The sequence below is a fragment of the Calonectris borealis genome, chromosome 11 (genome assembly GCF_964195595.1).
Source record: "Calonectris borealis chromosome 11, bCalBor7.hap1.2, whole genome shotgun sequence".
In the NCBI taxonomy this organism is placed as follows: Eukaryota; Metazoa; Chordata; class Aves; order Procellariiformes; family Procellariidae; genus Calonectris; species Calonectris borealis.
Genome location: NC_134322.1, coordinates 15,351,058 through 15,361,719, shown reverse-complemented (window position 1 = coordinate 15,361,719; position 10,662 = coordinate 15,351,058). Strand labels below are relative to the sequence as shown.

Below are 10,662 nucleotides of genomic sequence, written 5' to 3'. Positions count from 1 at the left end.
GAAGCTGAAAGCTTAAATGATAGTGGCAGCATTTGATTTGATGATCTCTCTCATACAAATCATCCATAGGGTGTTGATAGCGTGATTCTCAAGCCGTATGTTTGCAGTTTAGGTTGCATTTTGGCAAGCTGCATTTTGGACTCGAGGCAGATGTAAACTTAGGGCTGCTTTCTGGTGGAGACAAGTAAAGGGTGGCTCATCCTCGGCAGCAGAGCGCTGCCCTGCACGGCCATCTGGAAGTGGTTTTATCGGTGCTGTACGAAGGGGTCAGTGAGAACCATTGACAAAATGGCACTCCATTTCTCATCAATTCCCATCCTCGCATTCAAAAATTAGTCTGCATGTGTGGGAAAGCCAATTTCACCTGGGTGCGGGGTGCTCTGCCAAACCTGGGCACCACTGCAGCTGGCACTGCAGCGTCCACTGCGTGGGGCTTGGGCTGAGCACCTCCACCGGGTGCATGCCGTGGGTGGGCATCTCTGCTTTTGGCACAGACCTTTGGTAACGCTGGGTCTGGCTAAGTGCACGTTTTGCAGATGCTCGCCATGCCGGCGAGGAGAGCGCTGCCGTTTGTGGCGTCCAAGGGCACCTTGTGCCCGGGGGGCGGCACGGCCGGCAGCCCCCGCCCCGGCCGGAGGGGCGCAGCCCCAGCCCGCCAAACTCCGGAGCTGGCAGAGCCGGGCCGGCTCGGGGCTGTCCCGGTGGGCCCGCGGGGAGCTGCCGTCGGGTCCCGGCGCTGTCCGAGGCACCGCCGTCCGGGAGAGGCGGCGTCTCTGGGGCAGCGCCGGTGCTCACCCGGGCGGGGTTCGGGCCCGGCCCCCCGCGCCGTGACCGGCCCAGATGGCGCCGGAGCCCGTCGCCCCTCGTGCGCGGGGCTGGTGGGTCTTGCCGCCCCCCCCGCCCCCGGGGTATTGTCCGCCGCGGCCCCCCGCCCCGCAGCCCGCCCCGTCCAGCGGCGTCCCTCCCTCCGCCCCCCGCCCGGCCCTGCCCCTCGCCCCTCTCCTCCCCAAAGGCCAATGGAGACGAGATGCGGAGAGTAGGGCCGGGACGGGCGCGCCGGGGCCGCTCCGTCCGTCCCCTGTCTCCTCCCCTCGTCCGCTGACCGGTCTCTCTCGCGGCGGCCGGCGGGGCATGCCAGCCGCCTCCCGCTAAATGGCGCCGCTCCGCCGCCGGGCGCTGCTGCGGGCGCTGCTGCTCCCGCTGCCAGGTGAGTCCGCCCGCCCCAAAGGCCCATTGTCCGCCCGCGCCCCGGCCCCGCTCCGCCGCACGTGGTTTTATTTATCCGGCATCGGCGGCACCGGCCGGAGCGGGAGCGGGACCCGGCCCCGGCCCCGGCCCCGCGCTTTGTTCGCGCCGCGCCGCGCCGCGACGGGGCGGGCGGCGCGGAGGGCTCCGGGCGCCCCGCCCCGCCGGCAGGGGGCGCGAGCGGGCCGCGGGGCCTCGCTCCTGTGCGCGCGCGCGCGGCGGGTAACTGCCCACCGCCACGTTAGGCGGTGAGCGACCGTTAATTAGCCACGCGCTCGCGCCTTTGCGGTCTGGGGCGGGGGGGGCTCTGAGGGGCCGCGTAGCGGGGACAGGAGGCTCCTCGGGGCGGGCTGTGAGGGGCGCCGGGCGGTTTGCCGCCCCTCCGCTGGCCGGCGAGGGGGTTTCGCTAACGATTTCTTGTAAAATTAGCCTTTTACGACCCGCCCCGCTCCGGCTCCCTTTGCAGGCTTGTAAAATTAGCGAGCGGCTCGGGCGCCCCGGCTCCCTGGGCGGCGCTGCCCCGGCAGCAGTAGCGGTCGCACCTGTGTGGCAGCCCCCGCCGCCGCGGGGTTGGCGGCGGCACCGGGGCGGCTCCCCGTGCCCGCCGCCCGGCCGGCCCCGCGGGGGTCACCGGTGCCCATCTCGACACCCAGCGCCTCCCGTGCTGCGCCCTGCTGACGGCTGCGCGGGTACTGGAGGCTCTGGTTCTCTAGCTCCTTACACAATGCGTTTGAAAATTGGGAGGCAAACGCCTGAGTGTTTTACAGCCTGATGGCTTTACTCCGCTTGAAGTCAGCACCACAGTTTTCCCAGAGTTTTCCGAGTTTGGGGGGCTCAGAGACCTCGGAGCCTGTAATAACGATAGTCTTACCTCATACTGTGGGTTCAGCACGATGACTCGCAGCCCGCCACTGCACTTGGTAACTTGCATGTCTATACTTACAGGCAAAATCTTTTTTTCTCTCTCTTAGGACTGTGGTGCTTTAGTGAACTGTTTTTTGTGAAAGAGCCTCGGGATGTTACTGTCTCAAGGAAGGATCCGGTGGTTTTAGACTGCCAGGCTCGTGGTGAAGCTCCTATAACTATTACATGGCTGAAAAATGGAGGCAAAGTGTCTGAAAATGAACGGATCTACACTTTATCCAATGGCTCATTATATATCAGTGAGGTGGAAGGAAAGAAAGGAGAGTTGTCTGATGAAGGATTTTACCAGTGCTTAGCTCTGAACAAATATGGGGCCATTCTCAGTCAAAAAAGCCATCTCACACTAGCAAGTAAGTTCCAGCTCATGTTTATTTACTTGTTCCTGAGTTTGTGACAGCAATTCCCTGAACAGCGCACAACAACCTATCGTTTTGATTGTGTCCCTGAAGAGACAAATAGCAAAAGTAAAGAGCAAGTCAATTCTGCAGAACCTTTGTTTCTTTTTAAATGTGTAAAGATTATGAGCAAAACTTGTGGTGGCCTCTTTTTGAGTCCCTGATGTGGCAGGAGTGGCACAGCCGCCCATGAGACCTCTTGGGCAGTGGTGCCTTGTGTGGGTGGCTCATGTGGGTCACTGGTCTCCGGAGCAGGTGGTGATGCAGAGCCGTGCTGGCAACCTGCTACAAAAGTTCTGGGTCTTGTTTCTCAAGTGCTGTTCAGGGCAGCCTTACAAGGGTTATCTACAAATCTGATAAAAAAAATTATTATTGCTTGTTCAATAGCTTGATACTGTGTTTTGCTGTCTTGGGGCAGGGCATGAAGGATAATAGAGATGGCTGTCTTTAGGAGGGGGAAGAGGGGAAAGGTTTTATGGGCAACCATGAGGGTTAAATTACCAAACCCTTGCTTTTCTGACACGTGTGTTCAGTCAAGCAGATGTGGGTGCTGTCCCTGTTGGAACTGCTTCAGGGTCCTCCGGAACCAACCGTAAGGGCCTGTTATGTGGTTTCATTAGGAAGTGAGAGACACGTTTCTAGGGTGACTCCTTACTACTGGATGAATAGTGAAGGAAATAGTTGTGTGTAAGTGCCTTTATGGCTTTAACAGTCTGACCTTCAGTGTGTGTTGCCCTCCATTTTCCCAGCATCTTTAAACGTATTGAGCAAGAGATGTGTGTTAGGAGCTGAATGCCATGCCCTTTTTCCATACCAGTTCAGAGCTTTGCCAGTAGGCTGCTTCTACAACACTATCCTTTTTGCTTTCCAAAAGTACATGGAGTCATTTCAAAGAAAGTATAACACAGAGGGTACACAGTTTATGTAGTCTTCTCATGTTCCATCTATAATAGGACTTAACTGATGAACTTAATCTAATAGGAGAAGGCTTCCTTTGACCTCTTCAACCCTGCTCTTAGTAGCAAGTTGCACAAAACTGTGGCACTGATACCTCTATGGAAACTTGACATTAGTTGTAAATTGCGAGTTTTACCAAATTCAGTTGGAAACTAGTAAATACTAGTTGGAAATCAGCTTACATTAAAAAAGTCTGAATGTTAACATTTGTTAGTTTTTTTTCTGTGTGCTTCTTGAACTGATTATAAAAACTGTCCATAAGATACCCCAGGAAGGTGTGAAATACCTTGTTCAGTGAGCTAGAGCGTTGGGCAGTTGAAAACCAGCCTGGAGGCAGGTGGCTCCATGTAAGTGATGAGTTTTTCACGTGCTGTAAGAGGCTGATCTGCGAACTCCCGATTTCAGAAAGTGGCTTCTTATTACTTTGTATCATGGGATCCTATTCACATAGAGGATTAATGGACCAAGGAGTTCTTGGATACTTTTGAAAAATGAAGTATTAATATTGTTGACATTTAAATTCACATCATTAAGTTTCAGAGTGTCAGCACCAGTAATAACAGACTGAAGAAAACCTTTCTTAAGAGGATAGGAATTCTGTTGTTATTGTTGTTAATAAATATAAAGCAAAGCAGTGGCTGATGGATTCTGCATGTAGGACTGGAAAATTCAGGGCCATTTTAAATCCAAGACATTGCAGGATGAGCTCTGTGCTCAATATCAGAGAACTTCTGGAATAGTACAGAGTACTATAGTAATACAGCATAGTAATACACTTGTAGTATCTGATTTTATTCAGACAGTACTGAACTTCTATAAATGTTTGTTTCTCGCATGCACGTTATTTCAGCAGAAAGATGGTTTAATTTTGTTTCGGTTTTTTTTTTTGATAATGAAAGATTTTCACCGAGGAAGAGTTGTGAACCAATAGATCGCATGCTGTGGAGTGAAACTCTTGTTTTGCAGCCCTTTTTTTTTTTTTTCTTTCCCTTTCTTTTTTTTTTTTTCCCCCCTCCCCTCCCCGGTAAGACTGTGACAAAAGGTTTCTTTTTCTTCTTTTTCTTCTTTGAATACTTGAAAGGTTTCCTATGGCTGTTGGAGAAAACTGGAAGAGATAGTGGATCCATAATGATCACAGTAGGTGTTGTTGACTTAGCGATTAAGTGGTTAACTAGTGGCCAAACATGAAGTTATCCTATGTAGCAGTCTCTTCTTTTTTGTCATATTCCAATCTGACCAGTTTCAGAATGTCATCTTTACTGTAAAGCTGTGAAATAAGGCAGCAATTTGTATCATATTTTGAAGCCCATAAAACATGTGCAAATTAGTTTTATATCTCATTTTTACAGTGTTTCTGCCTGCTATCATGAGTTGATTGAACTTTGCAGATGTTTTAAGTAAAATAAATTAAAGTCTTGTGGGGGATTTTGTAGGCTTATAATTTTGTTTAGGAGCAATTGTTGGTTGCTGCGAAGGCAAATTACCTTGTGGTCAGGGTACAGAAGGAACTATACATATTAAACAGGTGGAGAATAGGCATTAAATGGGCATCCTTTCTTTGGAGGAAAAAAGCAAATGCTCTCTTCAGTCTCTGGTAGCAGCAGGGTGCGAGGATGTTCTTTTACTTTGCCTAGTCAGAGATTTTGCCAGTAAGCTTATCTTTTGCTTCAGAATTGTAATGTTTAGTGTTGCATTTGGAAATCAAAAACTTTAATCTGTCCAAGAGTTTAAGATTTGAACACACAAGGAGATCAGGTCTTGGTTTCTAAAGTTAGGAACTGGAAGCTGAAGGTTGCACTCTTGGCAAGAATTCCATTATTCATGTGCAAATTAAGAATTCACAGGGTTAAAAGGTTAGAAACTGGCCAGGATGAGGTTTACCCTTGTGATAAAGAGCAGATGACCCTCATTCATTGGCCAAAGCTTTCATGTAGCTCCTCTGCAAAGTTAGTGATTGCCATGAATTGTTCTTGAGGAATGCAGAAATTCAAATGTGAGCAGGCCTTTCCTTAAGTGTCACTATGGAGCCTTATCTCCCGAGCACATCAGAGTAGGTCTGCAGGGACAGGGTTCCTCCCCAGAGGCCCCAAGGCTTTACTTTCCTGTTGTTCATCCATGCACAAAAGAATTTGACTAATTTAGGGCTTTTTTTCGGTGAGATCTCTCTACTTTTTTAAAGGAAACTGTGGGGCTGAGGTATTGCTTAGGTAAAAATAAATATTAGTTTCAGCACATGCTTGTGGTTCCTTCCAAAGCAGGCTAATTGATGTGGGGGGGAGAGGAGGAGGTTCCTGTGTGGTTCTTTGTGAGGCAACACGTGGGGGTAAAATGCTAATAGTGAAGAGTACGACTTACTCAAAATTCAACTTGCTGCTGCCACTGTTACTAAGAGAGGTCTCTTTTAACAGAGTATAAAAGGAATGTAGACTGTGAAGAAAGTCTAAGCACTTCTGGTACAACTTTGGATCAGCCAAAAATAAACAAGCTGAGATTTTTGTATTCCTACATTTTTAAATTATGACTATTTAACCACAGTTAACTAAGATTCTGTCTAAAAATAAAGCTAGACTTCCAATAAGATGATATTAAGAAAAAATGGAGAAGGTGGATCATGTTCTTAAGCTAGTAACATCAGCTTCGGGCAGGGATTGGACAGGATGACCATCGTTTATTTCCTTTCCACAAAAAGTGGAAATTAAAGTTTTAAGATGGTTGGATGGGATGTATACAGCTGGGTTATTCCTAGATAACCCTTTCTCCTCTTGTAACTTGGCTTAATTGATTTTAATGTTTGTGAATTACAGGAAACGTAAGCCCAATTCTTCGTGTACAGCTTTCTACATTTCACAGAAGTGAAAGGTTATGCAAGCAGAAGGTTTCTGGGAACATGCTCCTGGAGGGAAACTGTGTGTGCATGCTGCACTGCAATTTGTGAAACGCTGGGCCTTTTACATGTAGCAGGCTATACTTTGTGGGGAGTTTGTAACTTTGCTTACCTGCTGTGGCAGTGATGTGACTTCTGGTCCCACTATCGTGCCAATAATTGGCAATATTTATGTTTTGATATCCTAACAACATCTTTTGCTCTGCTTTTAAATATTTGCACTTAAGAGTGCATCCAGCTGAGCCTTATTCTCTACTGTGACAATCATTATTTTCTTAGCAGTTCCAGCTGTTTGTTCCCACTTTTGCATTGTGCCCTTCCTTGTGTGGGCACAGCTGCATGTGTGGCTAACTGAACAGGGAACTGATCTGGGTTAAAATAATAGAATTAAAACAAAAGATGGTGTTTAACCCAAATGAGTTCCCTGATGCGTTTTGTCATGGAGCCACTCACAGCGATGAGAGTAACTGAGAGGAATGATGTGGAGGTGGGAAGGCTTAGTGGGGACAGAGGAAGGCTCCTGAAATTTAGGCTGTTGCAAAAATAAGTGTTCATCAAACTATGGCCTTCATGGAACGTGTGTAGGCAAAAATTTTGTCCTTCTGCTACTAACTTTTTAAAATTAATTTTACTGTCCTGCCTTAAATGAAGGGATTAATAGCTGTGGTCTAACAATATAGTTTTCATTTTGTATGGAATCTGTCATTTCAGGTATCTTCCAAATGCATATAGAGCTCAAAGGTATGTTTAATTATTTTAAAAAGTAATGGAGAGAGGAACAAATTCTGAGATGGAAGGGTGGGGTTGGCGGGCAGAAGTGGTTTTTGACTGAGGTGGAAGTGAAATGGCAAATGGCTGTTATAGACAATGGTCTTGTATTAAAAGAGATAGCAAAGTCTTAATGCTGTAGAACTGGTGTGGTTACAGACAGTTTGTGGAAGCTCTTGTTTTAGGTTTTTACAAGTGCTGCCTTATTGCTATTACTTTGATTAGTTGATTTGAATATCCTGAGAGGAGGATCTGTTCCTAAGCTGAGAGTGCACATGGCTGATCCTTAGTGCATTTAAGTTCCAATATTTAAGTCAGGAGGAGGACTCAGTTGGCAATGTCAGTTGATAACGGTGAAGAAGAGCAGTAAGATTTTTGTTCTTTAACTGAAATACACTGAAGAAATAAGAAAACTGGGAAATACTTTCCTTCTTAACTCTTTTTCTTGTAGGATTTTCCTCTAGAACTCCCCCAGACATCTTTGGACCTGAACTCCTACAACTTTACAGAAGAAATTGTCAACATCCTTTTAAGACATAACCACTAGTTACTTTTTTTTTTTTTGACTCTAGGGCATTCCCTGTTCTTTCAGCAATGACTGGTCTGCACTTCTAAGAACTCTTCCACAGGCTAAGGGATGGATGGGTTTTTATGTTGTTGCCAGGACAAAAAATGTATGAAACTTTGCTTAGTGCACATGAACAGTGTTTGTTTCCGCTACCACATCACTAGAGAAGTGAGCTTTTTATGGGTTTCCTCAACACCTCAGTTTCAAATCTGTGTCAAGCATAATGCCAAGCTGAGGCATTTCATGCCCTTGCTTTTCTTCCTAGCTAGTAGGGCCAAAGCTGTTATGGTTTTTACTAGTTTTTATCACCGTAACTTTATAATGTATAAAGTTTTTACCAGCTTCTTTTTTAAAGGAATGCTCAGTCTTATTGACAGCGTACTCTGTAGCTAATAAAACCTTCACCTACGTGAGAAATGTTGAAGGAAAACGTGGTACCATGGTAGAAGTTGTTCAGAGCTGTGACTAGAGGCACTCAATTCTTACCGGGTAAAAGTTCTGCGTGTGATACGTGCACTAAACTATTGAGATTTCTTTTCTACTTGCAAAGCAATGTATGGCAGCTAAGGATGCTGTTCTGTTCTTGCAGTGTGGTGCTCCCCCCCCACTGCTCCCTTTCTTCCCCCTCCCTCTCTCTTTGCGTTTCTTGGTGTAGAAATTGTTGAAAGGGCATTCAGTAAGGCCCCCTTTTGTCAGCCAGCTCTGATTATCCTAAAGAAAAGGATCTCACTCTGAGCAGTTGTTTGCCTAGAGACTTGTTGTCACGTCTTCACAATTTAACAGCTGTGGCTATTGATGGTGTGCAGAACAATTTAAGACAATGACAAAGAGAATCTTGGAGGAAGAATTTAAAAGTTACTAAGCATTTTCCTACAGAAATACGGTCATTTCCATTGTTGGACAAATTTGTGCTTAGTTTTTGTGTGTTTTCCTCAGGATTTTGTGTTTTTCCTCATCTTATCTCCAAAATTGTGGACATAATCTTTTGTTTAGTTTTGCATTGTTTTTTTTTGTTTCATCAATAGGCCCAGCTGTTAAATTGGGATTGATTACTTCCAGTCTTTATAACTGGTAATCACCACCTAAGTGAAAAAGTAATCAACAATGTCAAGTCTCCACATTTTGTTGAGTAAGTGTGGGTTGTATGGTCAACGTTAGTTACTAGGGTCAACCTCTGTGTAGCTTTTAAGCAGCAGCATTTTAAGGAGCGGCTATGTTTTAAAGTTGATTGTCTCCGCAATTGAGTTAAAGGAGAAAAAAAAAATCGCACTAGATGATCTGTGTTGGAAGTTAGAAATCCATCTGGCAGCCTTCCAAAACCTACATCTATAGTGACAGCATTTTTTATTTGTATGGATGAAATTGTTACTTTTTTAATAGATGGAGGTAAACAGCAGGAGGAGATGGTTGTGAAACCGCCGGAGTGTGGAGGGTTTGTCTGTGACTTGCTTTATGAAATTATTGTAACCTCCTCTTCTGCGTTGTTTTTTCTGTATGTAGAAGTTTTGGAGGGAGATGGCCTTCCTAATATATTAGAGGAAAATGTAAATAAGCAGTACTAGACAGATTTTCTTTACTGCTTTTACTTTGTTTCATAACTCTCAACAGTAATTCTGGTTAGTTTTTTTTCAAAGAAATCGAATTTGATCTCCTTAGGTGAGTGGAATTTTTTTTCGTTTTTAATAACATGAACGCTCACGAAGGCAAAATAAACTAAGTAGCATCTGGATAATACAGTTATCATCTCAAGGCCCTGTTCCAAAGTGCTTGTTTCTCAATTGCCTATCGCTGTTGGGCTTTTGGTAGGAGGTTTCTGACACATCAGTGCATCTGCAGCTTAGGGGAATAGTATCTAGGTATCATTCCCCCCAGATGCACATAGGTCTGCTGTGTGCTCATGAAGTTCACTTAGATTCTTATTATTATAACCCCAAAATAACAGTATGTGCAATCTTTGTGTTTTATGGGGTAAAGACTTCAGGGTTACCGAGTCTTTCTGTGCCACTGTTACACTAAACAGCTTTTAAAACTCCTGCTGTGGTCAGGGTATTGCCTGAGTTCGGCTGATGGGAAAACTCTGTAAATTTTTCAGTAGTTAAGCTTGGGGAAGTTATGTTTGCTTCTAGCCTGAACACTTCATTGTAGCAATTGTGATAGTATTCAGTGAGCACCTTCTCATTTACTGGATGTCAGAGCAGTAGAATGCAATGTGAAAAATGAAATACTGAAAATGAACATGTAATAAAAGACACAGGAATGCTGACAACAAGCTTTATATCCAAAGCTGTTATCAGAATTTAATCATTAATTTGAGGCAAAAGTTGCCATGTACTAAGATACTACTACCATCTCTGGAAGGTTTACTGGGGACTTAACTACTGGGGAGGGAGAAAGTCAGCAAGGAGTGCAGTTATTTAATCTTCTGTAATTGTGGTTCTTGGGTTTATACCTGTATAATCTGACTTCCTCTTCTGACTAAAGTAGTAGGAATGCACACTTACTCCCATAAATTATTTGAAAACGATCATATGAAGTTGTTTCTGCATGTAGGCAAAGTTTTGAGGAAAGGAATGACTTCTGGAATATGAAATAAATGGAAATGCACTGATTGCAAAGTTCTAGCAAAATTGAGAACAGACAAGAACTTTTGTTATAAAACTAGAAAACAGGCAGAAACCTGTTTCTAGTAGAGTTTCCTGCAGTCATGGGTGTAGGGGCTTGCAAGGCTCACAGAACATGTGACGCAGTCTGTCCCAGCTCCTTCTAGAAACCTGTCCTTACTGTCTAGGATTGTTAATTCAGGAAAAGAGCATGAGGGCACAAGGGTGCCACCCATATCCTACATCTCTGTGATTGTAGGGGATTTGTTCGATGAAAATATCTCGGGTGACCTTGAGAAATGAAAGGAAAGTAGGAAAGAA

The 10,662-nt window shown here is 45.4% G+C and overlaps 1 protein-coding gene across 1 annotated transcript in view; it reads left to right on the top strand.

Moving 5' to 3' along the window:
• Positions 1 to 1,131: 1,131 nt before the first annotated feature.
• PRTG (protogenin) overlaps positions 1,132 to 10,662 on the top strand; it is an 89,154-nt gene continuing 79,623 nt past the window's right edge. The window contains 2 exon segments of the mRNA XM_075160138.1: positions 1,132 to 1,207; positions 2,217 to 2,519. Of these exon segments, the coding sequence (XP_075016239.1) occupies positions 1,132 to 1,207; positions 2,217 to 2,519 (379 nt within the window).